The sequence below is a fragment of the Seriola aureovittata genome, chromosome 24 (genome assembly GCF_021018895.1).
Source record: "Seriola aureovittata isolate HTS-2021-v1 ecotype China chromosome 24, ASM2101889v1, whole genome shotgun sequence".
Classification (NCBI taxonomy): Eukaryota; Metazoa; Chordata; class Actinopteri; order Carangiformes; family Carangidae; genus Seriola; species Seriola aureovittata.
This window is the reverse complement of record NC_079387.1, coordinates 8,944,305-8,968,933: the sequence shown is the minus strand read 5'-3', so window position 1 is coordinate 8,968,933 and position 24,629 is coordinate 8,944,305. Positions and strand designations below refer to the sequence as shown.

Below are 24,629 nucleotides of genomic sequence, written 5' to 3'. Positions count from 1 at the left end.
TGATGTTTTCATCAGACGGTCACGGCCAGGTATTTAATCACAGCTGTCAGACGGAGGCCGCTAATCAAGCGTCGTAGGGTCTATCTGCTCAATTATAATGAGCCGCAACGAAGAGCTGATCCCGGGTCAGCACTGTGCGCCTGTAGCTTAACGCGGCGGTGGAGGAGAACCGGCTATGTCACACCGGGCTTGATGGGATGACGGAGGGGTGAATCAGTCTCTCACAAGAAAATTCTACTCCATATGAACAGAGTGTGTTTGAGATTAGAGATGTGCCGGTATCAAGTTGTCATGCTGCGACCAAATAAATCACCAAAATATTTAAACTTTTCAGAACTGAAACAGTAAAATCACCTCGCACCATGATCGCAGTGGAAACCTCCCAAACTCAACAGTCAACTGTGATTTCAGCTTTATTGGGACAAATGGACCAATATACTCAAACACCATAACCAAAAGCAGGTTGGTTGTTTAAAAGCTATGAAATTACTCCATCTGTTTCTCCTGCACACGAGTCGAGCTTCTGTTGGAATTTAGCCCCAAATTTGAAAATAAACTCACAGAAAATTGTCATAAGAAAATATCAATTCACACGCGTTTCCATCCACTAGTGTTATGTGAATATAAAGAAGTTGGCTCATTGAGATAAACAGCTGCAGGTGCTAATTCTCCAGTCAGGTGCCTTCTGCAGAGGACGAGGGTGCAACAAGATGACCAGTCAAATCTCAAACTTACAAACACAATGTGCTTTTAAGCTTGTTCCAACTCAGCTAAGCTAATTTTGTCTCCTACTCATATAAACGTGTTCACTGCTGATGCCTTGTTCTTGTTCTATTCTATTAAATCCTATTTTTGTGCAGGGAAATTTTTTTGGGTTGTTTTCCCAGTCAGAGTTCACGACCCGACTCACCTGTCTACAAGACGGTCCGGTATTAAATATTACTTAGACTGTTAAAAACATAACAGCGACAGACTGGCGCACACTCATACAAACAGACACCACAGCCAGAGCTGAAGATATGAGGAACATGTGCCATGTTTTCCTCTTTGTCAGTCACGTAAAATGCATAATAGTCTCTTAGTGAATGTTACGACTTGGCAGCTGTAACCTTGCAGTGTTTAAGTAGGTGAGAACTTGCTAATGTTAGCATAGCGAGTCATGGTCAGAAGCTGATTCTCTGGCTCTGTTTGACTGATATAAAGCCACTATGCTGCGTTCATGGTGTCCTCTGAACGCGTCAGTAATCACGGCGTTGACGGTAATAGAAACAGCACATAGTAAAAACAGTATACCGGCACGTCTCTAACATGAATACACTCTGGTTATTGAGGAAGACTGTTACCTGAGGTGCTGCTGAAGGCTCAGGAATAGGGCAAGGAAAGGACTCTTCACACACTGCCAGGCTCCGCACGAGCTTTAGCCTGGTGTTGGACTAAGGGGGGGTGGGGGGGGTGGGGGGGTGGGGGGGTGCAGGTAGGTGGGCACAGTTAAAACCATGCACACACGAAACGGCATCAATATCATCACGCATCACAGTGACAAGCCAAAAAAAAGTAAAACAGAAACAGCCAGCGAGCACAATCAATTCTTGCAAGCAAATCAAAAACAGTTTCGGTGTTTCACATTTTAGCTGACAAAATCTTTTTTCCAGAGTGACTGTGGACCTGTGGCTGCAGATCCTCTCAAGATAACTTCATCAGAACAATCGTAAGTGAAAAACAGAGTAAGCATTTTCACATAAACGCAGTCCCTCTCATGGTTTTCCTCAGGGAGCATCAACAGCAATGCAGCAAGCACACAGGAAATGACCACTTCTAACCGTTTTCGTATTCTCAAGACACAGCTGACGTCACGGCCTCCACTGTCATTCATGTAATGGCATCTCAACACATTGCACTGAGGTCATTTTTTTAGGCGTCTGCAGCAAGGCGATAACGATACGATAAACACAGGTACAACTTCCAATTCAATCCAAGCAGACAACGCAATCCAAGTGCACGAGACATGAGGTCGGAGCATCCTTGCACAACATGCATGTCGAACGTACCGTACCTTAGAGTACTTCACAGGCTGTCCATAGGTAGGGGAGGGGTGCAGGGAAGAAGTGCACAGGAAAAAAAAATAAAAAAATCAAACAAACCACAGAAGTTTGGAGGGGGGAAAGAGGACTGTTACTTTAAAAAAAAGTGGAGAAGTTTGAATTAAATATGACTGGCCTACATTTTGTGCATGCGTGCGCTACCAGCTCTGCAAAAGAGCACAGCGATTCAAGACGACAAAACAACAAAAAAAAACAAAACGAAACAAATCATATATCCTCCTGTAATGCCTGCGATTTAATGTTTGCTCCTCAGCTGAAAAATTCAAGTTGCACAGGACAAAATTCAGAGGCGAAAATAAAGTGAAAATCCCCTCTGCAGCATGAAATCTCAAGTTGAACATTCACAATTTCCTGGGAGCATGAATTAATTTCTGCAGAGCATATGGTACCAAAGCGGTTGCACTGTAGGGCCCCTTTCTAACACACACACACACACACACACACACACACACACTGCAGAAAATAAAAGCCAGACATTTGGCTGGAAGTGATTCAGGTCAGTTTTATGCGTTCGCTCTCAGCTCCATTTAGCTGTCATGTGAATCAGACCCAGGCGCTGGAGGTGAGATGCAGAAAGCAGAGAGAAACCAGCCACCCAGCAGTGTGTGAGACAGCTCGGTGCCTCTGCGCTTTACGCACTACTGGCTCTGTGTGTGTGTGTGTGTGTGTGTGTGTGTGTGTGTGTGTGTGTGTGTTCGTGTACGTATAAACAGAAGGTCTCTCAGTAGCGCGCACAGAGGAGTGGAGGATGGGAGGATGGGAGGGGGGGGAGACCTGGCAGGAGCCATTTCAGTCTAAATTGTAACAGAGCCCAGTCCTCTGCTTCCTAATCCCAACATGCATCCACACGTGTGGTGGTGCACACACACACACACACACACACACACACACACACACACACACACACACACACACACACACACACACACACACACTGTCCTTCCCACCTGTCCTCTAAAAATCAAAAGGACAACCCCTCCCCCTCCCTCATTGAGCTCCAGGGCCAAGTAACACATAGAAAAAAAAACCTGAAATGGACCACGGTTCGCCCATCTCCAACGCCTATGACCTGCCGCGCCCCTTTCTGTATCAGGTAATATGGATGTGGAGGAGGGGAAGGGTGGGTGGAGGGAGGGAGGAGAGGGCTGGGACTGTGAGCGCACCGCTACACCAGCTAATTGAGTGGCGTGGGGGCCGGTGGGGAATGAACAATGCCGGCAGGAGATAAAGGAATGGGAGAGGGGGAGAGGGAAAGGGCTGAAGTCAGCAGAAGTAGGACGGCCACCAGCCACCTGTCCTGCCGCAGAGGACGGAGCCGGAGAGCTGGAGGCAGATGGTGGCAAAGTCACCCAGTCTTTCCACCCCCCCCACCCCCCCCTTCCTCTGTCGGAATGCTTTTCTGCCCCCCCCACCCCCCACCCCCCATCCTCCCACCCCTCCACCCCGCCCTGGTTCCAACTACAGCTGCCTCCTCTGCCGTTTCTTATCCCCACTCCCTTCCTCATCCATTACTCCCACAATGAGCAGTTCAGGCGTTTAACCATTGCTCTGACACGGAGCGACAGAATTAGCTTCACCTCCTCTACTGCTGAAAATTACGAGCGGAAAGGTCGAGGGGGTGGACGGGTGGGCGGGTGGGGGCTTCAGTGCCGTCAGCATTTCTTGATATGAGAGGTCACAAAAGACATTACAGGAGGAAGGGATAATATATTAAGGGGGCACCTGGGGGTAAAGAGAGTTTTACTGTAGGTTCACCAGAGCAACTACAAATTTTAGTCTCTACATTTATTTATTTTACTGTGTGAATATTACGAAAGGATTAATTTACACGTGAAAGACGTAGAATTACAGTATCAGTTCCTCTGCGCCGTTGTAACTTTTGCTAAACAGCGGCCAATGTGGCCACAAGTGGTAACTGCAGGATGACGGCACACTGAGCGTCACTTCAAGATTCCCGAGTCTCGAGCTTAAAAGGAAGAGTTTGACATGTTTTTTTTGACTTCGCATGTTTGCTTTCTTGCTGAGAGTTAGATGACAAGATGCTAAATGCTAAATAAGAAGCTACAACTAGCAGTCGATTAGTTTAGCTTAGCATAAAGGCTGGAAGCAGGACTCCAGGACAACTGCTAATTGCTTTAGCTTTACATTTCAAGGCACAGATACGAGAATGGTATCAATCTTATTTAACTCTTGGCAAGAAAGTGAATATTATCCTTAAATGTCAAAACATATTCCTTTAGTAGGTGACCTGACTGAACTAAAAAATTGGCGCACTAGTAGAGAACGGTCATAAAATCTCAGTGATGTCACTTACGCAGCAGTGTCTCTGTGGCGTGTTAGCATTAGCTGCTATAGAGTTGCTATAGAGCCGAACCCGTGTATGTACGGAACTGAGCGATGGTGCGTTTTATTGCTTGCGAGGTCAACTTTTCGTTTTCCAAGAGGAAGACGAGTTACATCGTCTCACTTCAAGTTCCTCTTTGCTCAGAGCAGTGTTGCGGTCTGTTGCTAGTTAGTTTTATTGACCAGATTTAGTTTGTAGTGAGAGGTTTCTGTTTATTTTTCTTCTTCCCTCTGCTCTCCCTCCCGTCTTCTTCAACACCGCATCTGTCATGTCCCTTTACCTTCCTCCTCTCCTTGATCCCTCCTTCTTACAACCTCTCAACTACTCCCCTCCCTGCCTCCCTCTTCCTCCTGGGTCCCCTCCTCTCTCGGCTGCGGCTCCCCCATGCTGGTGTCATTCTGTTCCTCAGGGTAACAAAGACACAGGAAGTTGGTAGATAAGCCAGGATTTGAGCTCCAGATTATCTGCTTGCCTGACTCCCTCGCTCTGCCTGCCTCCAACCACAAGGCCAGATTGGCCTGAATCCTATTTTTAGGCTGCAGCCAAAGAGACAATCCTTTCCCTTTCCTGGATTTTGTTGCCTTGACCACACTTGAAAAGATTTCACGTTGCGTCGCCAGTTTTTGCTTTTTAGTGTCCGTTCCCTCTGCGGGCACAAACCAGTCAGCACCAGTTTTACTTTAAAAGCCAAATTAACAAGTGCAAATTTTCTGCGGTCCCAAAGCACATTCTTTGCAATGACATAGAGACCTAATTAATTAGCAGTTTATTTGAAAGTGATCTTAGCTGTCCCAAATCCCCAGCAGATCGCTGCTTAAATGTCTCCCATGGAGGATACATGAGATTCACTGGTTCGCACGCCCAAATTATTTTCTACAACTTTCTCAACAGCCGGGCAGACGGAGTGACTGACCCTGTGGTAAAGTCGAGTCAAGCTCCACATTATTATTTCAGTCTGAGCAGATTATACTTTTCAGGGATAATTTCTGCTTGCTGAAGCAGCCGGGGAAATCGTCTCGAACGCTGCAGGTGACAGGAGATCCCTCGGGCGTTTTGTGTTTGACGCTGACTGTTAGTGAATTTTCACGGGAGAAAAGTGAGAAATATCTGGTAAAGTGTCAAGTGTCCTCAGCTCAGTCCGGGGTTCGATCCGGCTGCTGACACCTCTAAACCTCCACCATTAGTAGGGTCGAGGAAACTGACACTTTCTTTCACGAAAGAGCTCAATCATCCAGTCAATACAACACCAACCAGTGGCGTACGGGAACGGGACTTCACTGGAGAGTTTTTAAAGCGTTAACATAATCTCAGTCAGTGGCAGGAGACGTCGCTGTTCTTTACCTGTGCGTCCCTCTTACTGTTGCTGCCGCCGTGTTCGTCTCTGCTGCTCTGGCTCTGCTCCGAAACCTCAGACTTGGTTGCACTGTCTTTTGGAGATGACGCCGGGTCGGTGGCCTCGGAAACCTTCATTGTTTCAGTGTCAGCGGTATCAGACATTCTCATTGCAAAGTCTTACTGGGAGATGCTGGCGAATAGAGAGAACCTGAAACAAAAAAAAAAAAGGAATAACGTCTGTAAGGACCATTTCCTTTTTGGCGGCTTACAAGAAAGAATCACAAAATGTTTAAGACAATCTGTTTACATAGGTTGCATTGTGAGATGAGATGATACACATTTGTAGTTCTCCGTTTTTATAATGTCTTTTTATTCAAGTTCAAAGCCTCGAGTAACAGGAACATACAAACAAAAGACGCACTGTATCTGAGCAGTGACCACAAACACATTAGCTGTAGTGAGAGAAGTTTCAATTGTGTGATATTAGCTGAAGATATTACAGTACAGATATGTCACAGATATTTTATAGACACTGTTGCATATTTTTGTACAGATTTTTCAACTGCAATCCTTCTTTAAAACACAAATTTAACAGATCCTTATTAAAGATGTTAGATATAAATAGTGTTATTGGATTCTTTAAACTCAAATATGGATGTCAGTATTGGATTGGCGTGGCCTTAAATAAAAGTTTATTTGGTTTGTTGTTTTTAACCTATATCGTCTGTTGCACAAACTCTATGAATATATTATTCTTTTTCTACATCTAAATTTGTGTTTGCTCTTCCTTCTCTTTCCACAGCGAGTGAAAACAGGTCGTTAATGTGTAAATACCATAATGATGCATATTTTCACAGATCAGATCAGATTTAATATTTCAGAGATAACACGACTCGACGAGCAAATCATTTTACAAATCCAGAATTATCAACATATTGAACGGCGTGACGTAAAGATCAAAGCGAGAGCAGCTCTCTGCTGGTACACAGTAAAGAATAAAAAGCACTTGAGAATTTGGGGTGTGGAGGGATCATCATCTTCATGCTTCTTCTCCTTTAGACTGTGACAAAGATGAAAAAGTTCAATTATTTTTTTTTATTTATCGAATAATAATGCTAACAACAACCTTGGTTCATTTATTTTAAAAAATGCAAACAGCAATAATGCAGTAATTGATAAATATATACGTTGTATTACGATGACATTAATGTCCATAAAATTTAAAAGAAATAAACTGATGTAACAGCTGTTTATCCAGAAAGTAAGAAATGAAACTTACTTGTTCAAATTGGATCATTACACCAGGCCCACAGGAAAACACCTGCTCTTCTTCTGTGGTGCAGTCGACGAGTGTTTGATAATGACTGTTTTCTTTGTCTCACTTTTTCTCGTGGGTATTATTTTGAAAGACGAAGCTACAAAACTGCGGTCGTGAAAAAGCGGAGCAGCTGAACAAACGTCTTAATGGCGGCGAGTAGAGTTATAGCAGGGAACAAAACACACGTAACTAATGACGCTGGTGTAAATGTAATTCAGCCATTAGTAATGTCGTTACTTACACCTGTGCTTGACGACTCAAAACGAGCGAGAAAAGGTCTCTGAAGTAGCAGAAAGAGGAGAGAGGGTCATCAGTCACTACTGTCTCTGTCTGCACTGTCTCACAGCTCTGCAGCTGTTCAGCACCAGACAATGGACTCGACTGGACAAGACACAGCAGGACAGTTTGGTCCTCTGAGATCCCACAGATGGGCCCCCCAAAACAACAATATGACATCCAACTCATCTATTTATTTTGTTTGAACTTAATTTGGTATTAAATTGATTTGCAATATCAAAAATGCCTATTAAAAAAAAGGTAAATTAATAAACTGTTTCCTTCTGATTAAATGTCCCCAAAGGGAAAGTTTCTAATTAAAAAAAAAACAAAGGCTCACTTTCAAAATAAAAGAACTGATCCTGCAACGTGAGCTGCTTCGCACCTATGGTCCGTCGTTGGAAGTATCTGTGTAATGCCATGACCTCCCTATGTTGAAGTCATGGTGCGAGTTCATCCTGCTGATATGCCCTAATTATGCAGTCAGACCCCATGCAGGGAAACACACACACACACACACACACACACACAGGCGCACACACACATAAGAAGGGAGGGCAGACATCTGGTACATGAGAGCTATGATTAATAGGTTAATTAGAAATGGGCTCATCAAATTCACTTTGCACATCAAAACTGGATCCACACATGACAGCACTTTACTCTCTGTGCTCCAGTGTGTACGTGACCGGCCTGGTGTGTGTGTGTGTGTGTGTGTGTGTGTGTGTGTGTGTGTGTGTGTGTGTGTTTCAGCCCTCACCAATCAGCGGAGGGCCTCAACCTACTTGCCCGGCAGTGATCAGAGCCATTTTCCTATCTGATCGCCGAGCGGCAAAGCGGCCGGCTGAGACTTGATTGTTAATCTCCGTCCCAAAAGAGCTGAGACAGCGAGCGGGAGCCCACTCTCTTTAAAAAAAAAAAAAAATAGGTGGCATCCAATTCCTCTGTCAGGGTAATTGACTTCTAGCGAGGCCCGCTGCTCTCCTGAGCTCCTCTGCCAGGCAAATGTATCGCTAACCCAATGCTGTGCAAGGCTAAGAGGTTAGCTAAGATTTAGCTGGGCACCGGAGAGTCAGATGTTGAATTTCAACGACCTGTCAGAGGTTTGACAAAAGCAACGCCGGCTGCTGCTTTACATTATTTTTACATTCTGAAGGAAAACAGCTTAATACTCCAGAGTGCTGCGTTCGCCTTTGAATATTTAGTGTCTGTTGCTGACATTTTGATGAGTGAACTCTCTGGAGTCGCCCGCTTGAAGATTTGCAATATTGGACAGATATTTTCAAGAGCCGCGCTCGTGATGGATAGCTATTTTGTCCCTCACCGAATCATTCATTCTTCCAAACACATTTTATCATGGGACTGGAGTGTTGGACTAAATTTGGCTTCAGACTTTGATGCATTCGAATTTCACCGTCTCGTCTCTCATGGCCGAGGTAATTGCACCGTGTGCCTGTTTAGAATCCCTGATGTTTTGACTGCATAAGTAATATGGATCATCATTTGATCCTTGCTATTACATTAAGGAAACCTCTGGGAATTTAGGGAGCGGCAAATTGGTCTCTTATGAGTGAGACTGAAAACGGACATCACCGGATTTTTCTAAAACATATCTCTCTGTATATATATTACATTTATGGCTCCCCTAATATTGTAATGTCATATTATGGATAATAGATTAAGTATAATGAGAGCTATTTGCTTTCATCAGGAGATGCTGCTCCACTGTAGCAGGAGGGAAACTTTGTGAAAGAGGTCACGTGTGTTGCAGAGTAACTGTTGTTGCTTGATCTGAATGAATCCTGCTCCACACGTATATAAACACTTCTTCACTTATTTTGTGTTAAAACTGCACCAAGGCCTCGCACTGGAGTTCAAGGTGATGTAAAAGTTCAAATACAGAGTTTAACTGTTTTTTTTTAATTGAAACTTTTGCTGCCCGAGATTCAAATCACATTAGAAAGAAGAGGTGTGAAAATAAAGATATTTATTTACTGCATTCTTATTTATGAAGACAACAATTGGCAGAGTGTGTTAAAAATCAAAAACTTGTGACGGACGTCTTTTTCACTGCTGTAGCACTGCGTTAAATGGGAGTGAGTAGTCTGGTTTCCTTGAAGTGAAAACCACCATCTAAGACACTGATGGAATATCTGAGCCCTGGAATAAAAGACTATAATACATCCTGCTGCTGTAGAGACTCATTTATAACCCGAGTTGATGATCTTTCTATATAATCATTTATCATCTCTTGACAAAACCGTCACATTTAGATTGCGTCTTACAGTTCTCACATCTAAATGAATCCGAAGTGAAATGTCCCAATGTGAGATATTCTTACCGTGTAATTATAAAGATTGTTTCACAGCACACCATTAGAGATAATGTTGGGATAATTATTGAGATAGAAATGAGAGGCATAAACAAAATTACTATCTAATTACGTTTCCATCCACCTGTTTTCATCCTCAACAAAGTTTTGGTGGATAAAATTAAGCATCTGACTTAAAGGTCTCATATTGTAGATGTGCATGTGTTGTTTCATTATAAAAACAGGTCTAGGTTTTATATTAATACTGTGAAAGTATACGAGCCGTCAGGACTTCTGGAACTTGGTGATGTACCTGAAATCTGCTATATGTTCATTCAATCACTCAGAAAACAGTCAGCCAATCAGAAGAGAGGCTCAGAGCCTCCTCTCTCCTGATTGGCTCACTGACATGTTGTTACTAGAGCTCCAGAGAGAAGCCTGAGAGAGGAGATGTAAAACTACACTGAGATGGTTTTTGGCTCATAAAACTACAAATATATCTTCTCATGGATCAATACTTGAACACATAAAACACAGAAGAAGTTTAAAATACGGGACCATTAAAGTTTAGTTTCCACTGAAGAGAAAAATAAATGCTTTAGACTTAAACATCAGATCTGTGTGGAGCGACAAGGAGACTGTAACCTTCCTCAAATTAATACAAATTAATAAGTGTCAAACCTCAATCATGTTTCCACCATTCGAGATTTGATGGGCGCTCCGTTAATTATTTTCATCTCATTATGTTCTCTTCTTCTGCAGTGGTTAAATGACACTGATTGGAGAAACAGCGCCACCAACTGTTTCAATACTGCCACCTCCTAATATTCACATAACAGCAGTGGGTGGAATTACAATTTTCTTTTGCATATTTTCTTTAAGTTAAGTTAAAATTTGTGCAACACAGAGTTTATCACAATCCCTGACTGACTATTGCTGTCAAAGAGAAATAAACAGAACACGTACTTGATACGTAGCCAGTGGTGGTTGTGGCGAAGGAGGATGAGGCTGGTGAAGTCGATGAGGCTGAGCCTACCGATGCCATCCGAGATTTCTCTGCCCATGTCTGCTTCAGCTGCTCTGAACAGCAACCGGGGCCTCCGGCACCCTCATGACCCCTGCTGACCTGTCAATGAAAGAGGTGCAGGGTTAGCACTGTGGTGTTAGAAGGGGGGGGGGGGGGGGGGGGGGGTCAGAGGTTCGGAGCACCACTGACACCGAGGTCGCATGGACTGACAGCAGTCAGGATGTCAGCAACTCTGGAAATATTTGTGAGTCAAAAGTAAAAAGTAAAAACTGTGGTGAGTGTGTATTTCTGGGCCTGTGCGTGCCTATGCGCCATAAATAATGGATGAGCACAGAGATGGAAGAGCGGTGGAGGCAACAGGAGAAAGCACCCCTGCCAACCTCGTAAAAACCAAGCATTAGGAATTCAGAGAGCAGTGGGGGGAAGATAGCATTTCTCAGCTGAAAATCCTCTGCCATTTGGTGGCACATAAATTTCAAATCGTCGAGCGTACAATCTCTATTTTCCAGCAAATTCCTTTCGAGCTGAACTACAGGGTGACACTGGTTGGGCAGGGCAGACATCTGAAAACACCAACAACTACAGAGCAGCAAAAATATTGACACAATATTGGAGAGAAAGACTTTTGAAAGACGAATAGTGATACAGTAAATATGATTTCCAGCTTCTTTACTAAATGAGCGTTTCTGCGTGAACTTCACTTGACATTTCTATTGAACTTTAATTAGCTACCAGCCTCGTCTATACTGTGAAAATGTGCTCGCAGGTGGTTGCCAAATGAGGCTGCTAAACATCAGATTAGTGCAGCAGCAAATGGTTATTTTCATTATTGATTAATCTCCTGACTGTTTACTCCATTCATTGATTGATTGTTTGATCTATAAGTGCAAACTGAACATTAAAATTTCCTAAAGCCCAAACTGATGGCCTCAAATGTCTCCTTTTGTGCGACCAGTGGTCCAAAACCAAAAGATAATGAGTTATATAAAATATAAAAAGCACAAAATCCTCATGATTGAGAAGCTCGAACAATGAATGTTTTGCATTTTGACAAGATAAAATAACTTAAAAGTTGGTTCATTTTGTGTTAGACACGTTATCAACTGCTTGTCTGAGCTGTGCAACACATCACTTAATACATTCTCCTACAGCTAAATCCATAACTGACCCATGTCCAGGCTTCTCATTGTCTCCCTGCTTCTCTCCCGGCCTCCCCCCTCCTCCTCTAATCTCCGTCTCAGTGAGCGGGCGAGGTGCCACGCTGACTCTGGCACCCAACGGTGCCAAGGCCTGGCTGCTGCTCCCAACATGGTCTTGGTACGACCCCCGGGTGCCAGACAAAAAAGGTCAAGTGGAATCCCTGCTCACTTTATAATCTCCCTTCTCACGACGCCTCACCCTGCAGCCTGAGCCGCAGACTGAGATGATGATGGGTGGGAGAGACGTGCCATGGATCAGTCGCCATTTGGTGCATTGCTTTTGTTCAGCTGCCTCACAGATCCACGGGTGTCAATGCTCGAGGAGAAAAAAATAAACAGGACTGCTTCACGTTGATGTTAATACAATCTACTACTACTTCGTATATAATGTGAGTAGAAGGGAGATTCAATCTTTCAGGCTTGAAACTTGAATATTAGCTTTTCTGACGTCCCCCTTGAGCCTGTAACATTTCTGCTTGGCATTGGCAACCGGCTGAGTGACGCCCAAGGCAGGAGCCATTCATCAATATTACATCTGGAGTGCAAAGCCTAGTTTATGCAGTTTGTAGTCAGGTAATCTATTACTATATGTTGGTCATCTTAGGACAGAATCAGCTATATCTTTTTCCTCTTGTTCCAAGATGCCCTTATCTCTTACCCCTCTGCTGCTCTTTTTACCTCTTATCTCTGTCTAAATGCAGCCAGCACTTTTTACACGGTTCCTCATGTGTGACAGGAGAATCACCTCTGTGCTGTGGCTCCACATTTTGCCCTCCTTGCTCCTAGTTGAAGGCAGAAGTGGTGCCAATTCAAGCCGCTGCAATAGGAGCGCCAGCTAAACGTCTGAAATGGGAAAATGTGGAGCCTGCGCTGTAATTTTGTGTTGGTCCTGCAGCTATCGCTCACACACACATTCACGCATGTATGCGCACACACACAGAGTGTAAAAGTTGCTCTGACAGCGGTGCGGCTGAGTCTGGCCGTGGGCGCTCCAGGTTTTATGACCAGAGCTGCTGAGCGGACAGGGCAGCCACGGCTTAGCTGGCTGGCTTCAGGACTTCACACTGAGCCTGTGTGTGTGTATGTGTGTGTGTCTACTATGCTGGAGACAGTCCTATGAATGCTAATGCCGCAAACAATGCACACCCAAAAAAAAAATGTTTTGACAGACGTGGACAGAGGGAGACATCACCCTCTGACTGATGCTCAGCAGCTTCTAACACACACACACGCACACACACTTGTGGAGACGCTCCGTCTGTCTGTGCGTCCTCCGGTATTGTGCTGTAGCTGACAGGGAGTGGTTCATTGGTATTACAGTCGCCGCAGAGCGCAGCAACCTTAAAGAGGCTCCCTCAGGCATCGTTCAGTGTCACACCGCCCCTTCACGCCACCTTTATCGCCACGCTTGATGGCATATCTGCAGCCACACACACACACACACACACACACACACACACACACACACACACACACACACACACACACACACACACACACACACATTAAACCTTCCCATTTGCATACAATCAAAATAAATGACATGCAAATAATTAATTGTAGCAAAATGTTAAAGCAAAGATGCCAATAAAATCTGACTATTGCAAAAATCATTTGGACTATTTATCGTAGCTGTACAGCCACAAACACGAAGTCTCCTCTGCACATATATTCAACAAAACAAAAAAAAAATAAAAAAACCCCACAGCAGGGTCATGAGGGCGGCTGTCGACTGAGCCGAGTTAATCATACACCGGGCTCTTAACGGACCACTCTCACGGACAATTATGTTTGATGGCAAGCTAATGAGAAATTTCTCAATCACTGTGAAGTGCATAAGAGCCTGCTGGTGATGGCGCACACACACACGGACGCACACACACACACAGGAACACGCAGGCAAGCACCCTCCAGTACACTTATTTTCTTTCCCCTTCACACAAGCACAAACACACACACACACTCACACACACGCACACACCTGCCTCTCTCTCCTGTAGGCTGACCTTTCCCTCCCACACCTCTGCTCTGTTCTGTTCTGCTCAGCTCTGCGTGGATCAGAGCTCTTGTCTCGACTATAACCAGCTCAACTGGAGGTGAAGGACCCTCAATCCCTCCCTCTATCTGCTGCTTCATCCCCGGCTCTATTCCTGGCCGAGAGCGAGGAGATGAGTCAAACGCGGGGCGGAAAAGAACAAGCCATCACCTTCGCAAGCTTCTGAGTGGCCACAAAGAAACCAGAGATTTCTAAGCAGACTATGGTGTTGGAAATTAATTCACGCTTTATCGCGGCTGATGAGCTTTTGCGAGCGTCACATAAAAAGAAAGGACAACGGCGGGAGCTGTGCCAAAACAGCTGGGATATTGTCTGCAGAAATGTAGAATACTAAACAGAGCTCTATTCAGTGGAGCAGCGTGAGACAAAAGCACAAATACAAAGCTAATGCCATGTCCGTGGGCTACAGCTTTATGTCACCTGCTTTTCATTTCTGACCAGTTATTCTCAGCCGATTTCTAAAATTGACGACTTCAGCACAAACACAAACAAAAAAAGAAAAAGAGAATAAAAAGAAGACGACATATTTAGAATAAGTCAGCTTCAGCAGAGTGCAGGAACGTGCACCCTGGCAAATAAAATCAGGCATCACATAAACAGTTAATTAGGTTACTAATGCTGGTTCACATTCATGGTGCTGCAATAAAATTGATTTCAGTGTTTTGCTTAACTGAGTAACTAATCTCCCATTTTCTAGCCATTTCTCCTAATTGCAAAGCAAGAAAAGCACTGACAAGGGAGCTATATAATTGAACCAAAAAACGATTAGTGTAAAGCCTATGAAATTATACCACTTTCACTGCTCGCCTCAATTTCAGGGCGACTGAGGCAGAGTCAGTTTAAGGAACTGCCTGTAATAGCTCAGACTGAATTAACAAAAAAAACATAAACAGGCACAAATGAGCCTCTAATTGCGCTGCTCGCTCTGCCTCCAGGTCGCACAAGGCGTTGTGAGCGCGGTGCGGTGCAGCCAGCCAGCATTAATAAATTAAATCCACAGCAGAGCATGTAGGTAATCCATTACCTATCCCATAGGAGAGCTTCAAGGGAATATCAATCTAGGTAATTAGAGGAGAAAACAATAAACACTGAAAACTAACATGCAAGTCTAGCAGTTTTAAGCTATGGAGCCTTATGAGAGAAGAATAACTCAAAAAGTCTGCCAGAGTCATTAAAAGTCCATTTGCAGACAACACCTGCAGAACAAACAGGGGGAAACAGGGGAGACGGAAGATGAGCTTGGCTGGAGAACAATGCGGAGTGAAGCCTCTTATTGGCTCATCTTGGTTAATTATCCTGGTAATGAAAAGCAGAAGCAGCACTGGCAAACCGGCGAGGAGATTTAGAAAAGCTCTGGCTCGGCTCACTGAGTAACACAGCACTGACAGCACACCAAATCTCACATTATGCTTAGTTTTACAAGCCAAAGGACAAAAAGAAAGAGACTGCACACTTGCTTACCGACTTGCTGCCATGCGACGATTAAAGACACAGAAAAGCTGATTTTCTCATGCCAGTTTCTACATGTGTTCACTTTATGTGGCAATAAACAGCAGAAAAATCTACAGCCTCAAAAGGCACAAGACAAAGAAAATGTTAAAAAAAAAGGCAAAAAATTAAAAATTAAAAAACTACAAGAGGAAATTATAAATCAGGAAAAGGCATGTGAGATCGATGCCCACTCGCTAGCGAAGTGGCTGGAAGCTGCAGGACCTACCTGCCCGGCAGCTCTGCCCTCCATCCCTTCTGCTACCCGACCGTTTAGTTTCCATTGTACAGGAGGCGCAATTTGCTGGAGAGGAGGCTGGAGTCGCCTCCCAGCTCGCTCCTCGGCAGCTGCCTGCTGCCTCTTGTATGCTCGCTCGACTGAGTGAGAGTGTAAGACGGGGAGAGGGGAGTGTAAAGGAAGAGGGTGAGGGAGAGTGGGTGTCACAAAGAGAGAGAGAGAGAGAGAGAGAGAGGGGGAGTGAGAGAGAGAGAGAGAGAGAGAGAGAGAGGGAGGGAGGGTGCTGTGTGAGCACAAGTCTACCTGCCACAAGCCATCAAGCCAGCCAGCCTTGGAGACAGCGCCAAATCAACAGCTGGCCCCTGTGTGATGTCAGAGCCTGAACAGCCAGTCACGGCAGCCGAGGCCGGCCGGCGCTACGGAGCGCTGACTGAACCAAAGTCACCGGCTAAATGGGGCTCTTCATTAGCTACTCTGCTTTAGGATGGAGGCGGGGGTTGGAGGAGGAGGAGGAAAGGGCAGCCAGGGACATGGGATAGATAGAAGGAGACTGAGAGGAAGAATAGAGGAAGATGAGAAAAATGGGAGGGTGGGTGGTAGAGCAGCAAGAGAGAAAAGGCGAAGAAAGGCACAGAGGAGGCAAAAGAGGAAGCGAAGGAGAAAGAGAGGCGACAAACAGGGAGGAGGAGAGGATAGGGGACAGGAGCGACATGTCTGTGGCCAGCTAGGTGCTCAAAGACCAGGTGGAGAGTCGATGGGGAGGCGCTGGCCGCTGAGAGGCCGAGCTGTTCACTGGGCTACCTTCCCATTAAAGCTGGCACCCTGCTTTTCACGCAGGAAGACAAGGCTACAGCTAATCCCACTGCCTCAGAGAAGCAGGCACCACCTGAATCACCACCCATTGCTGGAACAGAAAAGTGAAATACTGCAATATAACATTTTGCTTTAGGCACATTAAGATAAGCTTATTGGTGGATCAGTTAGAAAACTGACTGCGTGAAGAAAAGAAGCAAGCTTGTGTATGATGAAACCACACCCCTAACCTCCTCCACTCAATCTAAATCTGCCTTTCATGACTTTAGAGGATTTAATAGTTAAAACAATGAGGGATCACAGCCTCCACCAGTACTCGCTTTCCTTGCTTATTCCATTAAAGATCAAGTGTTCTGTCTACATTGTACATGCAGGGGAGAGAGCGTGGAAAAGAGCCATAACTGTGCTCCTGAAATAATCTACTTCATGAAGCTTTCATCACTAAGTGACTGACAGGCTGTCAAAGACATAGGAAGTCGCAAACAGGTCCTGAGCGCAGCCCAAGTCTAGACTGCCATAATGTGATTGTTTTTGTCCTTTCAGTCACTCAGACTTTAACAGCAAACACAGTGGGCGGAAAAGTTCCTGCTGTCACTTAGCAACCAACACCAGGCTGCGACAACCGATCCGATCCAATCCTTCCTCATAATTGTACCATTCGTTATGCCGGGTCTCTGAAGAATTTATTATTATGCTTCCTTAATCCCATGAAAAGGTCACCAATTGAACAAACAATTTATGGATAGGCGGATGAATTATTTAATGGCCCTGACCAAATATTATAGGAAAGGGAGATTTTTCCCTCTGGAAGGCGATGAATTATTTAGTCATTGGGCCACATCTTTGGTGAAAGCTATTACACAGCATCCTTAGCCTCAATATCTGATAATGTCATCAGCTCAAAATATGCCCTAACCTGTGTAATGAATGGTCAACAGAGTCGCGGCTGCAGTGGCCTGAGCAGCAGCGGGTGAAACAGTTTCGGCAAACAATTATTAGCATTTATTTTAAGCCTTTAGAGGGGTGTGTAATCACTAGAGAGCAATTTGAGACATGATTTTACCACTTCCTAAAACACTTCACCTCACCCAAGAAAACCACACGTTGAAATATATCATTTCAACATGTGTACAATCAGATCGACGACTTCCAAATGACTGTAGCTGACACAAATACTGATTATGGAATGCAAAATGGCATCTTATAGTATATACACACACAGCATTAATAAGAGGATGTTTTGCCGACAGCACAGTTGCCAGCCCTGTAGAGATGAACACAGTCGTCTCCACTCTCTAAAACAGCAGCCGCAGGGACTGAACCAGCATCCACTCTCCACCCACCAGGCTCCGCTGGCACCTTAATGAAAATGATACCATCTTGAATGCTCGGCCTCTGTGGTGACAACTTGGGAGCTTTCACTTCCATCTCTACCACGGCTATGGTCAGGTTAGTGCATCAGAATGGTAGAGGATATGGGTTGCTGGTAAACAAGCTCGAAAATGAGTTATTAGGTTAATAATTTATGGCGTCTTACTGATATACATGTAGTTCAAGGCAGGTTTCGCTGCTTTTAATCTCTCTGACAGTAACAGTAACTAACAGTGACAGAATTGTACTCAACTGTTATATTAAAAAAACATATACTCTCAATAAATTAATTAAGAAGCAAATTTAGACTCTATCTTTCATTAATTATAATTAAATTTACAATTTATTAGTATGATACTAATTCACTGATAGTGATTGGTACTTATAAATTAAACACATTAACCCTCTTTGCCCTTATTTGGTAAACCCCCCCCCCCCCCCCGCTTGGTTCCTTAAAGGTGCACGTTATATATATTTTATTAATACGTGTGCTTCACTTATTAATGAGTGACATGTATTTTTATGCTCCCATCAAATTTTTTTTTTTTAATTTTAAGTACCAGACATGAATGCATCACAACTAGAACAGACAATATTGAGGAAGGGTATGAATCAATCAATTAAAGCAATGTTACTTAAATGCTACACTGGGTTTTTTGCTCCCTGCTCCACAGCGAGCCCGTTACACCAGACTCCATTACAAATTTGGCCATTTAATGTTTCCTTGATATCGACAAGCCTGCAAACCGCGGACACCACGTAACATTCAAGTCTGATAATTGATAGGCTTAACTAAAATTCGGCTGATAAGACATTTAACCAAGCAGCGCAGCAATTCAATTAAATGTTAAGTTTATTGAAAACGGCTAAAACAGTTAACCTTAGTACACACTGTTCGTTGCCGCATATTGCTGAGAGAGGAGCAGACGAACCAGGCCTGAAAGTTGTTGAATTCTGCTGTATTATTAAAAGAACCGCTGGCTGGTTTTTCGGACGAACGTTGAATTTAAATATGGCCGCTTGCATTTTGGACACGATGTCTGCTCGCGAGGCGTGTATTTTAGCCGAAGAGCAAGGCGACATAATGAGCTACGTTTGCGTTGGATCGTGTCGGGGCTAAGCTAACGAGTGGTACCTGGCATTGTGGCTTGCTAACGCTTGAAAAACGGCCAAACACCGGCGCACTGAGCTGTCACGGACTAGCAAGAGAGATGTTTACTGCTAACTAGCTCGTGTTACATGATTACAACTATCCGGTTAACATTTTTTTTTTCCCATTTTCTTTCCTTTTTTCGCAAAACCGGTAAGTGTTGGACAGGATACTGCAGATTATCTGATGTTGCCTTACCGCTTTGGTTTACAATCGGTGCACGGCCGTTGTCTCTACCGAGGGTGAAGTAGCTAGTGTTTGTGGCGGAGTGAAGGAGAGGCAGCGGAGTCCACCAGGCTGGGAGAGGTGCGTCAGCTCCTCACGTTCGACACGTAGGGTGTTGAAAATATGTCACGTCTTGTCGTCGCCTGATTTTTTTTTTTTGGAGTTATGGCAGCACGCATGTACGCTGTTTGTTTGACAACTCTATCGTTTATCTTACATACCCACCAGACGATGTTGTAAACTTTATACTTTTAGGTGAATTGTGGTTAAATTAGATCACAAAGTGTCAGGGGAGTTGCATTGAGCACCGTGACAACTACGTGCTGCGGATGCCTGGTGATACAAACCGAGTGTACCTTAAATTTGCCGCGAAACTTTTTTTAGTTTCCCAGTTCACTTTGCTGTCTCAGAAACTGTTTGATTAAAGCGCTTGATTCTGCTGTCTCACCGGGTAGGCTCAACACACTTACAAAAATAATATTGGTCTCTTCGTATTAACTTCGCTAACACAACTGTTTTAAATGTATGTACTGTGTGAATGAATACTGTTGCTGCTCGCGAGTCACGGTATCATAGCAACACTGTATGTTGCCATGTCAGCTCTGCTAACTTCTACCGTCACTTAAACACAGGTGACACAATAGTTATGTTAGCTTGCTAGTTTTTTACCTAGGTAGCTAGGTACCAGCTACGCAACTAGTCAAACAGCATATAAGAACAGAAATGCGTTTCTGGAATGAATAGTCAAAAAATAATACAGACAATGAGCTGACGAAGGTGAATACGTCTTTTAAATACGAGTGGTGCTTTTAATTGTGGAGGCTCGTGTGTTTACTTCCAATTTGTGTTGCTAGCGCTAGCTAAAGATGCTACATCTACACTGTATTTGGTTTGTTTTAGCCAAACTCGTTCTTACTAAAAATGTGCAATAGTGTAATTTGTTGGTGTCCTGTAGGTCCTCTAACATATGAAAAAGGTTAATGGATATTTTCAAACTCAATACATAACTATAATTGTAGGATACTGCCTTTGAGAATAACTTTTTTTATTTTATTTATTACAGAATTAAACTTTGTGTCTCGTGGTGGACAACTGTTGAAGAGATATCAGTGCACTTTTCATCCACTGAAAGTTTATTAATATTAAAGAAAGAGTGGAAAGTTGAAAGTAGGCTTCTTTTTAAATAAAATACCAACTCGTTATATAATAAACATGACATTCATGACGTTTGTTCTCAACTGTAGACAGCAGCTTGTGCTCTTCTATCTGGAAGCTTTTACTTTTTGACACAGGAATGATATTGTGGGGTTGTTAGTGTGCCGGATTGACCAGAACTGTACCAGGTGTGGCAACACAAAGGAGATGCTGTTGCTGTAACTGGAGGCAGCTGAGACAGGCAACTTTTACCATCTCATCTAAAATTCAGACTTTCTTTGTCCACTATGCTGCATCATCCAGCTTCTAATAATGGTACTCCTGTCAGTGCTGGTAGGCAGCAGAGGAATGCTACTTACCATCATTATAAAACATGTTTAAATCAGCAATGCACATGATAAACGAACGTGCTCTTACATGTCTAATAGATGCTGTAGTGAATATTCACTTAAATTAGCCTACATACAGGTGAATGTTTAGACAGCCATTTTGTTTTAACAGTGTTTTTTTTTTTTTCTGCCTAGAATCAGAACCGGCTGACTGAGCAAGAACCAAGAAACTGATGAGGACTTGCTAATGGAAATGGATGATAATGGCCTACAGACCTCTCGCTGTGATACAAGATGGTCACAGCAACTGTCAGGCCTTCCTCACAAGCTCCTGCGGCGCCTGATGCCTTTCCAAAGAGAGGGCGTCGAGTTTGCCTTATCTAGGAATGGACGGTAAGCAGTGCAGCGGCTCACTCAGTTACATCACAGCTCAGTCTTTTGTTAGTCAGTTAGTACCCCTTAGTTTTGTTTTTGAAGTTTTTAATGTTAAGTTCTGTGTTAAGGCTCATCTCTGACATGAGGGTAACATTCAGAAAAACAGTATTTTAAAGAGATTGAAAATAAAGGTCAGCTTGCATCTTGTTTGCAACGTCAATAATAACAAAGAGAGGAAATATACCTTTTGTAATCTAAATGTAGAGCTACAGATAAGTAGATCTATTATTCGTTTTGGAGTGGCTCCATTTGAGAGCAGTGCAGTCCCCCTCTGGGTTTGTGCCACTCTGTGTTTGCAGCCTTATATTCCCCTCCACCTCTGCAGTGTGTAAATATTGATTTATTGCTATGAAGATGCTTTCAACTCAAGCTTATTGTCTGAGCATTTCATAGAATAACACAACCAGCTTCTTTATTCTTTACTCCACAGTCTTTACATTTGACTTTACAGTGAACATATTTATCAGGCTTTAATGATACTCACAATGTGTCTTTTCGGTTTTCAATTAAATACTAAAAGACACTGAGGAGATATGAACTTCAAAGGTTCTGAGATCTTTTGATTTTTCATTTCCTGATAAAGTTTGTGAACACACGTAACAGAAATTCATCTGAACATTCAAAAAAAACCTGTAGTATAACACATTCTTCTCTCTCTTGCTGCACCAGTGTGTGATTGAGTCTAGTAGAATGGCATTTTTACATAAACAATTTGCTTAATGGAGCTTTAAAGTAAGCAGCCCCACCCCACCTCAATGGTGCAACGGGTAAAATGTGATTTCAACCCAAGCTACATGGCTCAAAATGTCAAAAGTATATGTGAATATATTCTAAATTCAGAAGGTCAGATAGAGTCCAGCTTATATCTTTGAAAGCAATTACCAGTCCATGGGAATTTTCTGAGTTGCCCTTAAGTCTGTAAGTGTTTGGCTGTGGTGAGCATTAGCTGCAGGAACGGGCCAGGACTTGCCCGTTTCCTTCTCCCCGGCCAGTCGATGTACGCTTGGGTTTTTGCGGGAAGGTCAGCATAGGGGGAGCCAATCTGAGCACTGCCCCTGTGTTGCGGAGCAGCCATATTGATTCAGGAACACTGGGAGGCACTGCTTTGTTACACCGGTGGGTCAGAAGTCAATTGGCTCATGCTGCAGCATGTGGACAGCTACCTCGGTCAATTGGCATCAATGTGACAGTAAGAGCAGCGCGGGCAATGCTTCTCTGTGGAGCAGAAGATAATGTATTTAGAGCGAGATCTGAAAGTAGAATGAACACTGACATGATGTTTGATGTGTAGCCTAGTTAGTTAACTTACAAATATATACAGACAGAGGAAATAACTATTCTCTAGCTGTGTGATGTAACCCTCTAAGTGTAATTCTCAAATAATCTTTAATCTGGGGTCCAAGTATCAAGCCGATGCTGCATCTTACTTTTGAACTTGGCCTGTTTTTCTTTCACTAAAGCGTGTTGAAGCCCTACCTCTAACAAACAGGTCAGGGTATAGAGGTCCTCACTCCAACTAAAGCTTTCACCCCAGAGTGTCTCAATAGATTTAAAGTCAAGGCTCATCCTCCTCCAAAACAGGAGAAGATAAAGCACTTTTCACACTTTCTCCTACAATAATAGCTGCAGATTTACCACTGGAAACTGATAATTTTTGGTACAATGGCTCCTTGATTTCAGACAAAGGTGAACAGCTCCTCATTTCTAGCCGACTGATGGCAGAATACAGTGAATGTGAGCTCCATGAGTGTTTGAAAATGCCGTCTCCAGCTTGACAAGGCTCTTTAATCTGCATTTAACGGCTACATAAACGATATCGCGCTAAAAGACTGAAGCTAAAGCTGCCTGGTAAGAAGTCAGAATCGTCACCTGTTGATGATCTGTGTAGAAGATATTAAATTTAAGGAGCATTATTTGTTGTATTGCATTGCAGAGCGAATTAGTCGTAGTATGGTAAAGGTAAAATCAAACTGATATTTCATTATAATATAACTCTGGCTGCTTCACTTACAGCTTGTTTTCAGTTTTAATGCTACAAGAGAAGGATGTTTGGTACCGACTTCCGCTGCTGTACACCACAGCAGATCTGTTAGTGTTTAGCGTAGCATGATGTGCTCCTTGTCTTTATAACGCTAGATTACTACTGCAGGCTTGTCAGTAATACGTGCTGCATGATTGCAGGTTACGTTGGTGCAGACAGGCGCATTGTTCACTCGGTTCCTTGCACTTGTGTTTTTGGTTTTAGAAAGGGCTACAAAAAAAACCCCATTTGAACTATTTAAATGCAGTGTTTTCATTTTACCACCGCCCTATGCACACCACTTCAGCATGTGGAGAAACCCAGAGCTTGATAATCCTGCTGTGCCTACCTGACCTGCCCCTGCTGCCCAGCTCTCATTTACAATTGCGCCATATTTGTCACAATAGGCTTCACGGTATTCAAGTTTTATATCACATTTTTCTCTACAGTGTCATTAATTAGCATTAAAACATTTTAGGAAACCATCTTTTTCCATATCATGTTTGCTAGACTGAAAGAAAATGTGAATTAATGCACATTTCCATCCATTTATTTGTGCTTAAAAACAGTATTTTTAAGCCCACTCCTCCACACTCATCCACATACAGTATATCTACCATCCCACTCACATGCAGACGGACAGCACGGGTGATTGCAAGCTAAGAATGATTGTTATTGACAGTTATCTTGATCTTTCTAAGTATTTGAGGCACCCTGCTGTTCTTTATTTGTTCACTCAATATCCTTGGAAAGAGCCTCAATTTGAAGCAGCAGCCTTTTCTTTTCTTTTTTTTTTTAAAACTGATACAACAGAGACTCGTAGAAGAGGCAGAAATGACAATATTTCTGCCTGAATAGACCAGAATGCAATGCAGTTGCAGACTTGTTGGATTTTTCGGAAGGAGTATAACAATTCTGGGAAATGTAGGATATGACTAACTGAAGTGGAACTAGATGGGCTAGGCTGACTGACAAAAAAAAAAAAAAAAAAATGTCAATGCTCTTCATTATAAAATAACTCCTGAAATGCAGTGAATCATAGATTGATGTTGGATATCTACCCGTGTGGGAGGATCCGTGGGTGGATTTTTCCTTTAAACCTCATAGTCATTGTGTCTTTTCACACCCAGAGCATCAAGAGCACCGAACCAAAACATCAAAAATGTTGTTGCAATACTTATGGAGCCCGCTGTATCAGTCTGTGTAGGAGGGTGAGTGAATTTTATGGAGTTAGATGACGGATAATGCGGGAAAGTTGTAGTACAGTATGATAATGAAACGCCATGAGATGAGGTTGATTGTGTTGTTTGGAAAGTTGGGCAGAAGTTTTCATTTCTAAAATTTAACCGGGGTACATCTGTAAAATGTCAACTCTGAATGGGCCTGCCCAGATATTGAAAAAACAAAATCAATTTGGAGTAAAAGTACATCCATTAA

General features: G+C 43.4%; 2 protein-coding genes across 14 annotated transcripts in view; one reads left to right on the top strand and one right to left on the bottom strand.

Moving 5' to 3' along the window:
- Positions 1-19,356, bottom strand: part of LOC130165488 (R3H domain-containing protein 1) — a 42,789-nt gene extending 23,433 nt beyond the window's left edge. For 2 of the 10 annotated variants that reach the window (XR_008826815.1, XM_056370809.1), the window contains exons 1-5: positions 15,686-15,865; positions 10,653-10,812; positions 5,788-5,989; positions 2,054-2,071; positions 1,344-1,433 (exon numbers count right to left, since the gene is read on the bottom strand). Coding sequence is in view for 8 of the 10 variants with exons in the window: in XM_056370809.1 (XP_056226784.1) it covers positions 1,344-1,433; positions 2,054-2,071; positions 5,788-5,949 (270 nt within the window). In the remaining 2 variants the exon portion in view is untranslated. Of the gene's footprint in view, positions 1-1,343; positions 1,434-2,053; positions 2,072-5,787; positions 5,990-10,652; positions 10,813-15,685; positions 15,868-19,226 lie in introns of those variants that run through there. The other 8 variants (XR_008826814.1, XM_056370802.1, XM_056370803.1 and 5 more) reach the window with 8 other exon arrangements.
- Positions 17,818-24,629, top strand: part of zranb3 (zinc finger, RAN-binding domain containing 3) — a 76,733-nt gene continuing 69,921 nt past the window's right edge. Inside the window, exons 1-2 of one of the 4 annotated variants that reach the window (XM_056370800.1) lie at positions 17,818-17,956; positions 20,933-21,130. In XM_056370800.1, coding sequence (XP_056226775.1) covers positions 20,985-21,130 — 146 coding nt within the window. In that variant the 5' untranslated portion in view covers positions 17,818-17,956; positions 20,933-20,984. Of the gene's footprint in view, positions 17,957-18,369; positions 19,182-19,202; positions 19,335-19,375; positions 19,705-20,932; positions 21,131-24,629 lie in introns of those variants that run through there. The other 3 variants (XM_056370798.1, XM_056370799.1, XM_056370797.1) reach the window with 3 other exon arrangements.